The sequence below is a fragment of the Nicotiana attenuata genome, chromosome 11 (genome assembly GCF_001879085.1).
Source record: "Nicotiana attenuata strain UT chromosome 11, NIATTr2, whole genome shotgun sequence".
Classification (NCBI taxonomy): Eukaryota; Viridiplantae; Streptophyta; class Magnoliopsida; order Solanales; family Solanaceae; genus Nicotiana; species Nicotiana attenuata.
In genome coordinates, this window is record NC_031999.1 from 34082120 (window position 1) to 34096788 (window position 14669).

A 14669-nucleotide genomic window follows, 5' to 3' on the forward strand; every position below is an offset into this window, starting at 1 on the left:
CAAAAGTCCAACATGGGCCTGCAACTCGGAACCCGACAGATTTCACAAAATCCGACAAATTCTATTACGAGTCCAACCATACTAGTTTTACTCAAATCCGACTCCAAATCGATGTTCAAAACTCAAAAACTCACTCTATGAAATTTAGGCTAAAACCCCCAATTTCTGTTCTGGAACCCTCAATCAAAAGCCGAAAAAGAAGATAGATTCATGATATAAAATCAAAAATGAGTATAGAACACTTACCCCAATCCACATGGTGAAAATTGCTTCAAGAATCGCCTTAATCCGAGCTTCGTAGATCCAAAAATGCAAAAATTGCTGAAACCCCCCGAAATAGAGTACTTTATAACCACTGGGAAAATTAATGAATCGTGATCGCGGAAATACCCTTGTGATCGCGAAGAAGGAAAAGCATTGTCCTAGAAGATACCCTATGCGATTGCAATAATAGCCTCGCGAACGCGTTACACAAATCTCACAAAACTATGTGATCACGGAAACAACATCGCGAACGCGAAGAGGAAACCTGCCTCCTGACCAGCTCAGCTAATAACACTATGTGAACGCGTAGAAGCGTTGCGAACGCGATGAAGACCAGCCTCCTCCCTATGCGAGTGCATTCATACCCACGTGAAAGCACGAACACATCGAGCAAATTTCACAGCAGACCAAAACACCTTTTGCGATCGCATCAAAACCTTTGCGATCGCGAAGACACCAGAAGCAACAGGTAACAACAGAAAACCAGCAATGCAAAAACCATTTGAAATGATCCGAACTATGTCCGAAACTCACCCGAGCCCCTCGGGACAATGTCCGAGTATACCAACAATTCCCATAACATAATACGGACATACTCGAGGCCTGAAATCACACCTCACATCATAGAAACGATGAATCGCACCTCAAATCGAACTTAATAAACTTTGAACTTTTCAACTTCCAAAACTCGCGCCCGAAACATATCAAATCAACCCGGAGTGAACCAAAATTTTTCACACAAGTCCCAAATGACACAACGAAGCTATTACAACTCTTGGAACCACAATCCGAATCCGATATCCTCAAAGTCAACTCTCGGTCAAACTTATGAACTTTCCAAACCTTCAAATTTCCAACTTTCGCCAATTTGTGCCAGAACCTTCTAGAAACATCCAATTGCAAATTTGGGCATACATCTGAGTCCAAAATCTTTATCCGGACCTAACGGAACCATCAAAACTCCAATCCGAGGTCAAATGCTAAAAAGCAAAACTTGGTCAACTCTTCCAACTTAAAGCTTAAACCCTGAAATTCATTCTTCCAAATCGATTCCGAATAACCTGAAAACCAAAACCGACAATTCACACAAGTCATAATCATAATATGATAAGACTTCAAATGGTTGAACAGGATGCAAATGCTCAAAATGATCGGTCAGGTCATTATATCCTCCCCCACTTAAACATATGTTCGTCCTCGAACGTGCCAAGAGTTCTCCAACACCATCAAACCATCATGTAACCTTACCATGCACATACCTGGGGGTGATCCCACGTCACCCTATCCTATATAGGCCTGACAACACAACATAACTGAAGATCGTTACTTCAACCTTAGCCCGTAAGCCACAGAATCCAATTTCCAACATCCAGAATTTCCTATAAGATTTGAATCTCGCATCTACACACCATATAAGTCTGAACAAGCTGTATCAAGACATAACCATAACCCAAGATGTAATCCCATGATATACCGCATAACTCCAATACCCATAGTTAAATCTCCAATCATAGTAGCTGCCCATAACAACCCAATTTCGGTAATAAACCTCATATCAAACAAAACCTCGCTCTAAAACCTTCGTACACTGCCGATGATGAAAGAAACATGCAGAACTCATAGCCATTCATCATATCAACAAGTCATGGAGCTCCCTCTCATTCGACAAGAACTATAGCAAATTTCTAAGCCGATCAGCGTCATTATACCGCAATCAAATCTGATTAGCACGCATCCTAGATCCGACGACCTCATCTTATCAAGTACCAGCTACTCTACTGACATACCACACCAATACAACCTTAAAACCACAAACCATGCAATTTGTGCACCGATACGCAAAAATTCAAATGTACTCACACATAGAAAATGACTCCAATGAGAGAACCGTCTCAACAAGTACCACCACAACCGAAATGCTAAAATCCCATCACACACTGTAGAACCACAACACACAAACCTAATATAAAGGACCATATCTCTACATAATCCCGTTGTAATGCGTGACCCCATCCAAAAACTGGTCCATATGAAATACCTCCAGCCACCCTGCTCAAAATCAATAACCACGCGCAACTCGACATCAAGTACCCAAGGTGCATGACCATATCCAAAAAGAAGCAAATGACACAATGCCACAGAAACACGAAAGAACATAACCAATGCGCAATCAATCATGCATCACCTAAATACATATCTCGCTCAAATTCCGCTATAAGGCCCCAATAGAATCGTACCATGTGTGGATATAACCAACGAACCACAACCCCTCTTAACATAGGAGGGTAACTCATAGAAGATATCAGAACATGAATAAGCTCATCACTAATCGAACGGCACATCCCATAATGGCAGTACGGAGCTAACCAATCCGACCCGATGTAGAATATACATCCTCACTAGGCCTAACAATGGGCCCCCAAATCAACCCTGGTAACCCACAAATAGATAATTCACCCTCCGAAGGTCTACAATGACCTAACCATAACACATACTATCATCTGGCTAGCTTTGGCCACATCTTCAGAGTTCACAACCACGAAACAATTTGCTCCTGAGAACTCCCAGTCTCCAAATCCATAGAACACACTAATAACCATATCTGACCCCAACTCCACCGCCTGAAGGTCTAACATATCTCTCGTACACGATCATCCCACGAGGAATACTTCTATAATTCTTCTGTGCCACATAGAAAATTCCGAATATCAACAATCGATCGACCAGGCGAGTACCGCAATACCAATGAAGCATCCGTAAGTCAAAACACAATGCGCCTTACGAGATGTGCACCCTTCTCAGGCAAGACCAAGTAGTTTTAACATTCATCTAAACAACGGAAACCGTCCATGCTATCTAAGAATTCAAGACCTTCCCTTCAAAACTGAACCATGACCTTGCACATGCAAATCTCAATCCTGCACAACCCACCACATTTATCATGCCATCATATGAAAAGACGAGGACCTCATAATCTACTCTGAGTCGCCAAGAAAATACATACCCGGTCAGTTTGAAACCTTTTATTTCATCTCATCCGGGAGAAAATCCCAATACATAATATGTTCCTCATGCTAGTAGGAAATATCCACCTCAAATGGTGATAGAAATCATCGAGAACTCTTCGAACCTATTTTCACATAACCAGGCTATCAAAACTGATCTCTCTAACTCAATCAAGCCACGCAGGTCACAAACCCATGATTATTGCCACCATAACACCTGTAGAGACTCACCACATCATAAGTACTCACAGAACCGAACATATCCATTACTGTGCTGATCCAACCTACTACCAAGTTGTCCTATTTCTCCGAGTTCCTTCCGAATTGCCTTCAAATTGATACTTCTCCTTGCTAGAACACCACAATCCTTAACCAAAACTCACACCACGAACTCTGGCATATAACCACACCGCCCTAAGGCCCATAAGCCGTTGAATTCCCTCTTAACTACTCCAAAAGTACCGCAACCAAGATACCCACTTTGAAGAGGCCCTTTGTGAATCTAAAGCGGTTTCCTTCCCCTTCCTGATACCAAAATGTAGAATCCATAAGGATATAGAAATACCGCAAATCTCGACACCATCCAATGTAAATCTCAGTTTCTAGCCATATATAAATCTTGAAAAATCCCAATTGCTACATATAAATCTTGAATCCATTAGAACCATTATCGGGAGTCATCCACTCTACTCAAATCTCAATTGCACCGCCCAAACGGGCCGAAAGACATGTTCCCCATTAGCATGACAACACCCAAAGAAGTAATCCCACCTTAATGCAACCAAGAAAATTCCACTCCATGCACATTATATCCTTCATAAATAACCACTCAATTATCCCATGATTTTCGTATACCCATAGAGTGTAATACAACCCGTATCAAGAAATTCCCTTGCTTAATTCAACCTCAAAACCAACATCTACAAGTCATAACCGATCCATAAGGATGCCTCAGGCCGAAACTAGTACAACACATAACCATTCAATTACATCGTCGATAGCAGACTCCCCACTTGGCCCAAAGCCATTGATCAAAACACACAATAACTCACAATGCACATACTCTATTGCAGTCATAATGTCGCAGTGAGATTCAACTAAATCCTTCAGGAACTCTTGTAACGCAAACCATCTAATACTTCAAATTTTCTACAAATCTTGCATTCACCCTTGTATCAGTCAAGCCAACTTCCACAAGAGATCCAAACTCAAATTGCAACACATATAATTCACTGGTAAAAGGGAACTCTCTACAAATCAGCATAGGGATCACACAACCTCAGGACCTCCGCAGGAGATTACCTACCTGTTTTGCCTCAAACTGACACCTCTCTATACCCTTCCATCGTTACAACTACTATGCAATCACTTAATCTTCCTAATTCTGAACTCATCAACAAGACATGAGAATCTAAGTCGTTCCACAATTGAACAACATGGAAGATCCTACAATACACTCATAACTCGAGACTATACGTCACATCAAGACAGAAATCAAGAACCCAATAGTCCTTTTTACATCACAAGAAAACTCTTCTCATCACATTCAATCTATCTAAACACATCCCGCAGCCACATCATACTCATCATATAGTCATCCAACCACTCATCTAATCATAAATTCCATTAATAGGGACCCTACCAGACATATAAGTCCAAACACAACCGAAATCCCCAGTCTCAAGCTACCGTCAAAAACCCAGCCTTAAGTCCTCCAGCCTGGCCCTTTAACATAGTGAAATCACATCTCGCACCTCATCCATGGAATCACAAGTCGTCGAAGCACAGATGATACCAAGCGCTCACATGCGCATAAATGCGTGGGAAGGAATTCAAAAAGTTATATTTCAAGCTAAATAAATTCCGCACGATAAGGAAAGAAAGATGGGAAGTTTATCCTAGATGCCCTGTAGCCTCTCGAAGATAGGTATGGACGTCATAATACCAAAACGCCAGACTCTACTAGACACTTGCTCATGACTTGTAGAGCTTATGAACCCAGAGCTCTGATACCAACGTGTCACGATCCAAAATCCGACTAGTCGTGATGGCACATAACACAACCCGCTAGGTAAGCCAATTAACCTCTATCCAATTCTATTGAAATTCAATAAGACAATTAAGTAAAAGAAAATATTTGAATCTTATAAATTTCCCCAAGGACTGGTAGTACAAACCATGAGCTTCTAAGATTAGAATTTACAACACTGGTGTGAAATAAAAATACATCATCTGTCTGAATAATACATAAACAGATTTTCATAAGTCTATAGCTACCATGAACAAGAGGCAGCTATAAGCGGAACGTACGTACATCTTCAAATCCAACTCCCGTCGATCACAGCAATGTCAGTATCCAACATTTGCACGCAAGGTGTAGAAGTGTAGTATGAGTACAACCGACCCCATGTACTCAATAAGTAACAAACCTAACCTTAGTTTTAAAGCAGTGACGAGTTAGAACAAAGGTTAGAGTCCAACACCTATGGCCAAAAACAGTTCATAAAATATAAGGGAAGTAATAAAGAAGTAACTCAGAGACAAAATGCTAAGCTCATTCACAGTTCCAGAAGATAGGCATGTTTTTCAAGTATATCAATAGAAACCCAAATGTTTTACCGAAATCACCAAAAATATAAGTAAGTTTGAAAACTGTGATTTTCCCAAAAATCCTTTCAACAATAAATAAGATGTTTCATTTTTTCAGATAGCAAGAGTAAAATACATCTCTATGCCTATATGTCAATGTGTGTGAGAAGTCATGAATGACGTGATACTGTACATCATGAGGAAACATGCATCTCTATGCCTGTATGTCAAGTGTTCATGTCAAATGCAAGGTATCTCAGAGATGAACTCATGTACTCACACTCTGAGAGTACTCAATCTCACTGTCTCACACTTTCCACTCATCATGCTCAGTCACTCAGTACTGTATATGGCCAATCCAGCCCAGGGAAGATCCATCCCGAATATATACATAGCAACTGACAGTCAGTCACTCAGTACTATATAAGGCTCACTCAGTACTGTATATGGCCAATCCAGCCCAGGGAAGATCCATCCCGAATATATACATAGCAACTGACAGTCAGTCACTCAGTACTATATAAGGCCAATCCAGCCTGGGGAAGATCCATCCCCAAATATAAATGCTTCAGGCAAGATCCATGCCCAAGGAAAATCCATCCCTCAATATAAATCAATCGCGCTCACTAGGGGTGTGTACAAACTCCGGAGGGCTCCTTCAGCCCAAGCGCCATAATAAGCCAGATCCATGCATAAATCAATATAACATGCTGCGGCGTGCAGCCCGATCCCACAATATCACTCATACTCAGGCCCTCGGCCTCACTCAATCATCGATCTCTCTAGTCTCTCGGGCTCACAATGCCATGAAACTAGCCTAAATTAATGATATGATGTGTCAATAAATAGCAACAGAGACTGAGATATGATATGAAATGAATGAATATGACTGAGTATGAAATTGCAACTTAAACAAATAATCCAACAGCATTATGACCTCAATGGGTCCCAACAGATTAAGCATGTAGCCTAGACATGGTTTCTAACATAGATCACAGCTCAATAGCTCTAGTAGGTAAATATTTTTAGGTTACAGACAAGATCAGGTAACTACACAGTACCACAGGAATAACGGAGTCATAATTCATACGGTGCACGCCCACACGCACGTGACCTAGCATGTGTGTCACCTACACACCAAACACATAACACGTAATTCGGGGATTCATACCCTCAGCACCAAGTTTAGAAGTGTTACTCACCTCATACAAACCAAATCCAATACCGAGCAAGCCAAACAACGCTCCAAAGATGCCATCATGTGCGTACCAACCTCCGAGCGGCTCAAAACTAGCCAAAAGCAACTCAAATACATCAAACAATGCCAAAGGAAACAAACCCAATAGATAAATATCGAATCTTTAATCAAATCCCAAAAATTCAACCCAAAAGTCCAACCCAGGCCCGCATCTCGGAACCCGACAGAACTTCAAAAATCCTACAATCCATTCAATCATGAGTCCAACCATACTAGTTTCACTCAAATCCGACTCTCAATCGATATTCAAAACTCACTCTATGAAATTTAACCTAAAACCCCCAATTTCTCTTTTGGAACCCTCAATCAAAAGCCAAAAACGAAGATAGATTCATGATGTAAAATCAACAATGAGTAGAGAACACTTACCCTAATCCACATGGTGAAAATTGCTTCAAGAATTGCCTCAATCCGAGCTCCGTAGCTCCAAAAATGCAAAAATGGCTGAAACCCCCGAAATAGAGTATTTTATAACCACTGGGAATATTAATAAAACGCGATCGCGGAAATACCCTTGTGATCGCGAAGAAGGAAAAGCATTGTCCAAGAAGATACCTTATGTGATCGCAATAATAGCCTCGCGAACGCGTTACACAAATCTCACAAAACTATGTGATCGCGGGAACAACATCGCAAACGCGAAGAGGAAACCTGCCTCCAACCAGCTCAGCTAATAACACTACGCGAACGCGTAAAAGCAGTTGCAAACGCGATGAAGACCAGCCCCCTCCCTATGCGAACACGTTCATACCCACGCAAATGCAGAGAGCAAATTTCACAGAAGACCAAAACACCTTTCGCGATCACGTCCAAACCTTTGCGATCGCAAAGAACGCCAGAAGCAACAGGTAACAACAGAAAACCACCAATGCAAAAACCATTTAAAATGATCCGAACAATGTTTGAAACTCACCCGAGCTCCTCGGGACCACATCCGAACATACCAACAAGTCCCATAACATATTATGGACCTACTCGAGGCCTCAAACCACACCTAACAATATCGAAACGACAAATCGCACCTCAAATCAAACTTAATGAACTTTGAACTTTTCAACTTCCAAAACTCGCGCCGAAACATATCAAATCAACCCGGAATGAAGCCAAATTTTTCACACAAGTCCTAAATGACACAATGAAGCTATTCCAACTCTTGAAACCACAACCCGAATCTGATATCTACAAATTAAACTCTCGGTCAAACTTATGAACTTTTCAAACCTTCAAATTTCCATCTTTCGACAATTTGTGTCGGAACCTTCTAGAAACATCCAATTGCAAATCCGCGCATACGCCCGAGTCCAAAATCACCATCCGGACCTAACGTAACTACCAAAACACCAATCCGAGGTCAAATGCTAAAAAGTCAAACTTGGTCAACTTTTCCAAGTTAAAGCTTAAACCATGAAATCCATTCTTCCAAATCGATTCCGAATAACCTGAAAACCAAAAACGACGATTCACACAAGTCATAATTCACAATATGATGCTGCTCAAGACTTTAAATGTCTGAACGGGATGCAAATGCTCAAAACGACCGGTCGGGTTGTTACAATCACCTTTCTCAATCATAACTACAACCTGTCTCGCCACCTTTTTCTCTCAAATGTGGGTTTCGACATGTGATAACTCTTTTAAATGGGTACTAAAGAGAAGAGTCGCCACCTAACGATTTTTAAGGTGCGTTAGGGCACCTATTTGCAAAAAACTCTGTTTGACTAGATAATGTCATCAAAGATTGGGTAAGGGCTCAAATTACCTCAAAGAGAAGGTGTTAGACACTCTTTCAGGTACAGAATTGTGGGTCCCGACCAAAGTTTAAACTATGTGGATTAGATAATTAAGCTAGGTGATCATATAACTAAAGAAAGATGTAGAAGTTAAAGTCTCACATAAGAATTATGATATATAAATGATCGATATAAATCTTAAGGATTACAATGGTCCAACTGGGTTGGTCTATAATAAATGACTAAGTGTGAACAAGTATATAAAGAAAAGGGGGTCCTAAGATTTTTAGCCTAAAGGATCACCCTGTGCAACATAAATAATACTTCGCAACTCCCTTGGATTAGAGGTCGCTCATATTATTCAGTGGGCACAGACTATCATCTCCTGCTAACCGATAACTATGTTAAAGTTTTTTACTTAAAGGCGCTCTAATTCAGTTCTAAGTCGTGTCTTATGCGTGCACTACTCGTCCCAATGCCTATGGTCCAAGAGGCTTTGGAGCTACTATTAGGTGGTTCTAGACTCTTCTTAGGATGCTCAAAATTGATAAAACTAGCGCACATTCAAAAATATGTAGGACTACACATAAATGTAAGGAAAGGCTCAAGCTCACCTCCACACGTAAGTAGCAAATTTCCCGCAGGCATGTTCAGCAATAGGCCGTTTTTAGACGCATTGGAATCATTAAGTCCTATAGGCATGATTTCTATGTGATTCCGATTTCCTATATTCTACGAGCGGTACTGCTTTTTCGACTAACTCTTGGGTAGTTTAGAAGCATTGCAAGTCCTACAGGCATGATTTCTAACTATCTATGTAATGAGGCAGTGAAACAATCCTAGAACTATGAATTACCGGTGTTGATTTTATAGATATGCTTCTTAGGCAGGTGACAATATCCTATAGGCAGAATTTCTAGTAGTTGCATAATGAGGCAGCGAAGCAGCTTGAAAACCCAGGATTAGCAGCGTCGATCTCATAAACAGTTTCTTATGTGAATGATAACATCCTATAGGCAGGATTTCTAACAATTGACAATTAGACTTGGTTTTATAACACTTTATCTCTATAGGCATGTCATCTAAGTTAGGCAGTATAAAAGTAACAGAAAGCAACTGATCAATTATTTAAAACCTTATAGACATGATATCTAGATTAGCAAAGGCATGTATTATTGTATCCTATAAGCATGCTATCTAAAAGCGTTGAGACATGGAAACAAGTGTAGCGAATGCTTAAATATGCTTTAGACAGGTTGATCGAAGTGTGTGCGCAGTTCATATATGCATGATTTCTATTAGCGTGCAATGAAATAACATATAAGGCCTGCTGAACGCAATAGGAAATAGAACATATATACCCTATAAACATGTTTTCTACCCTTTCATGCAAGTATTAGAATACCACAGCCCCCTTTTTATTAATTTCCCCATCATTCATTATTACAAGTTATTATAGCCTGAATGGAATAATACAAATCATTTATGAACAGTTATAGTAGAAGACAACTATAGACCCAATGATAGGCCCAATACAAGTAACCTAGTGATTTTCTAGGCCTTCGACGGCCCCAGTAGACCCAAATCCCCAGCTCATAAGACCAGTATAGTAAGTATGAATCCAACAGCCAAACCTAACATCACATAGAACCAGACACCAAGCCCAAAGGAAGGATTCACACATGGTCACACAAGCAACAGACTATATGTTGAACTAACTAAGTTGAGCAGGAAGTCCACACACCTATTTCTTAGGACTGTAAAGCTAATTTTCACTTAGACGCATAGACAAATTCATGTGGCATGCTGGCAGGACACACATAAGCCAAGTTCATGTTTGCATTTCCCAAGTTCAGGGGACATGATTGATTATCATAGGATAGCAGACTATTTCCAAAGAAGTTTCAAACACTAACATGGTCAAAAACAGCTTAAGGCAATTTCAAGCAGGGGATCTAATTATGAAAGCCAAAGGATCAAGAGAGAACAGCCTTAGTAGAGCAATTTTAACATAAAGACTGACAATATAGGTTAATAACAAGAGAAAGAGTATAGCATGTGTAACATTAGTAGAGTTGAAGAGGCATGTCACTTAGGTCAACATGGTAAGCATACATGATTAGTTTTCAGAACAACAAGATTATAGTAAAGCATGAATTAGCCTAAAAGAGACTCAAAACTAGGAATTTAAGGCATGAAGGTCTGATAAAGTCATAGTCATAGAGTGGCAATTACACATAGTAAAAAGTAAGTAGGCATGGTTTATAACAGTCGATAAGAATCCTAATCATGCTGAATATAACACAAAGACTTCTAAGTCTAAAGACATCATGGTAGGAAGATATGTCAATCTTAAGGTCAAAGAATAGACATACTTTAGAAATTAAGCCAGTCAACTATGTATAATGATAGAAACCAAGTGTATTGGGGCTTAACTAGAAACCTAGGCAATACTAAAGAATACAGAATTGACCAAATACCAAATTAGAAACATGTTTGGATAAAACATTAAGACAGTAATGGGCACATAAGGCTCATGTAAGTAGGAAAACAATAGAACATACATGAAGGATTTATTAGAAAGAAATTCACTCAAGCAAATTATGGGCAGGAGATAATCTCCTTAAGAATGCAAGAATCCAAAGCAACACATGAGAAAGATCTCTTGAAAAGCAATTAGTAATCAGAATAGCAGAGCAGGCTGAAAGTAATCAGAAATCATTCAAATTGCGCACATGCATGCATCGAAGCTCAAAATTCAAGTAGGTTCAGATACTAGAAAAACACAGGGGTAAACGATAATACTGAGGCAAACATGAATATGAACAGAGGAAAATATTATCATATTGATTCACAAAGGCCTGAATGACATGAATACAAGAAAAAGAGAATATAATCGCAAGAGTCTCATTATTCACCAGTTTGCAGAATTAACGAGCTAATAGATATTAAGAGCCAACAATTTTCTTATCAGTAACAAAGAGAGAACAATAGAAACCCCAAAATTCTTAGTGCGTCAAAGTTCCCAAGGGCTTCAAGTAAACCCCAGGCAATGCTCGCACTGAGAAAGGTCGAATAATTGAATTTTGGTGGCCTTGTCTTCCAGCCGCAAGAGCTCGAATTTCATAATAGTATAGGACGAATGAGAGTAAGAATACAGTTATTAAGGTATGTCTTAGGGGTATTTGGGGAAGGGTTTATATAGTGGTAGAAGTTGAACAAACAAACATAGAAGACAATCAATTAAAAAAATAAGGAGAGAAAATATCGCATGCAGTCAATGATAGAACCCGTAAAAGAAGAATCGGAACCCAAACCCTTGTTGGAATCAAACTCAGGGAGAATCGATCACAAGCCCCAATCACGACAAAATCAACGAAGATATACGAGATACAAGAGAGATTTTTCTCTTATTCTAGTGTATAGAACCACAAATGCACCTAGAACTATAGAATCAAAGCCAAATCTGTGAGGATCGAACCTGCCATAAGTATAATGGAAGTGAAAGTTACCATAAATAAGTGATAATAAAAGAAAAGGTAAGTAGAATCTTTGTATGAACGCATATGAGGAAGGGCGATGAGGATCTTTTAGGTCTGCTAGGGTTTGGTCTCTGAGGGATAAGAGAGCAGGTGAGGGCGGCTGTGGAGAGATAAGTGGTCTCTAGGGTTTGGTCATGGGGATATAAGGAGAATGGGGGATTTATTATGGGCGGATTAAATGAACGGGTCGCGACCAGGTTTAGAAGGGGTCATTTGGTTTGGGTTGATGGTTGAGGCCAAATGTTAATCCGAAATTAGCCCTATGTTGGGGCTATAAATTAAATATACAAAATCTATTTAAAAAATTGATAAAAAACAATTTATAAATAATAAAAATATTACTTATGTGATAAAAATGATTGAAAATAAAAACTCAACATTATAAAAAATATAAAAATGCTATTTCAGCATGAATAATGTAATAAATGCAATTAGAATATACGCTATTATTGCAAAATTATGTAAATAGCTCAAAAGTGTAGTTCTGGATCCAACGGTGAACGAAACCGATGGAGTTGTTATAAGAGTGGTCATGTTTCTAAAAGGATCTTTTGGATATGATAGTGTCGCGAGTAACGGATAATTTCAGGTGGAGCTATGAATGCGAATTTGAACGCTACAGATGTATAAGGCAAATATTTGAGCGGTTATGGGACAAAAGGTAATCAATTGCTGATCGTCGGTTATGTTTAAGACGGTCGAAAGATGTGAACATTGTAAGCGAAAACCGGAGAGATAATTGCTCCTGTTTGTAGGACAGTTACCTCCAAAGATACCTGCAAAACTTAAAACACGATGCACGCGAACATAGAGGGACATAATAAACACATCCAAAAACTCACGATTGCTCCTCCTATCCCTCCATCCATTTCTGCAAGTATAAGTGCTCCTCCTATCAATACTCGGTGAACCATGTAAAGGCCTTACCAGTTGGGTGAGAATTTCCCCTTTGCTTCATCCTGGTGTGGGAAGATTCATTTCAGCACTAATTGCCCCAGTGTGAATTGCCTCGATCTAACCTTTTGGTTGAAAGCCCTTGCCATTCTATTCTGGTAGAGTTGACCGTGACATACCGCATTCATTCTCTTGCCATCAATGAGAGCTAGTTGTTCATACAAGTTCCGTATCCATTCTGTGTCGCTGAGCTCGGCTTCTTGTATGATTCTTAAGGAGGGAATCTCCACTTCGAGGGGAATAACAGCTTTAGTACCATAGACCAGTAGATACGGAGTTTCCCAGTTGACTTACAAATTATGGTGCGATACCCGAGCAAAGCAAACAGTAGCTTCTCGTGTCGTTGTTTGTAGTTGTCCACCATTTTTCTCACTATCTTCTTGATGTTCTTGTTGGCAGCTTCTACAGCCCCATTCATTTGTGGCCTATATGCTGTGGAATTTCGATGCTTGATCTTGAATGTTTCACACATAGATTTCATCAGATCACTATTGAGATTGGCGGCATTATCAGTGATGATTGACTCAGGTACTCCAAATTGACAAACAATACGACCCCGGACAAAATCTGCTACGACCTTCTTAGTCACGGCCTTATAGGAAGCGAATTCAACCCATTTTGTGAAGTAGTCTATAGCCACTAAAATGAACTGGTGTCCGTTTCTAGCAGCGGGTTCAATTGGTCCGATGACATCCATGCCCCAAGCAGAGAAAGGCTAGGGTGAACTCATCGAATTGAGTTCGTTGGGCGGCACTCATATCATATCAGCATGTATTTGGCATTGGTGACACTTTTGAACATATTTGATGCAATCTATCTCCAGAGACATCCAGAAATACCCAGCCCTTAATATTTTCTTGGCCAAAACAAAATCATTCATGTGATGTCCGCAAGTTCTGGCATGTATTTCTTCGAGCAATCTAAATGCCTCCTTCGCATCGACACATCAGAATAATCCCAAACCTGGAGTCCTTCTATATAGAATTCCTCCACTTTGAAAGAAATGGTTGGCCAATCTTTGAAGTGTGCGCTTATGAGTGTATTGTAGCATTATCTGGGTATTCTCCCTTTTCCAAGTACTCCTTGATATTGTGGAACCATGGATTTCCATCAAACTCTTCTTCAATATGAGCATAATAAGCTGGTTGCATATGAATTCCTACTGGGATAGGATCGATGAATTCTTGTCTGGATGTTGTATCATGGCAGACAAGGTGGCTAATGCATCTGCGAACTCATTTTGAATACTTGGAACATGTTCAAATTCTATCTTTGTGAATCTCTTAATCAATTCTTGTAGGCAATGCAAGTATGGCAATATTTGGTG

General features: G+C 39.9%; 1 protein-coding gene across 1 annotated transcript; it reads right to left on the reverse strand.

The window, feature by feature from the left end:
• LOC109234808 lies at positions 13078-14039 on the reverse strand. The gene is made up of 4 exons (XM_019400861.1): positions 13890-14039; positions 13637-13796; positions 13462-13589; positions 13078-13164 (listed from the first exon to the last, which is right to left on the reverse strand). Exons 1-4 carry the CDS (start codon positions 14037-14039, stop codon positions 13078-13080), a joined length of 525 nt encoding a protein of 174 aa, XP_019256406.1.

What these genes read in the sequence shown, in the direction of transcription:
- LOC109234808 (XM_019400861.1), bottom strand. Translation starts at nt 14,039, where the DNA reads ATGGATGTCATCGGACCAATTGAACCCGCTGCTAGAAACGGACACCAG. An exon ending in ATTTTGTCCGGGGTCGTATT is followed by an intron (nt 13,797 to 13,889) that starts GTTTGTCAATTT and finishes GAAACATTCAAG; the next exon opens with ATCAAGCATCGAAATTCCAC. An exon ending in CGGGTATCGCACCATAATTT is followed by an intron (nt 13,590 to 13,636) that starts GTAAGTCAACTG and finishes ATGGTACTAAAG; the next exon opens with CTGTTATTCCCCTCGAAGTG.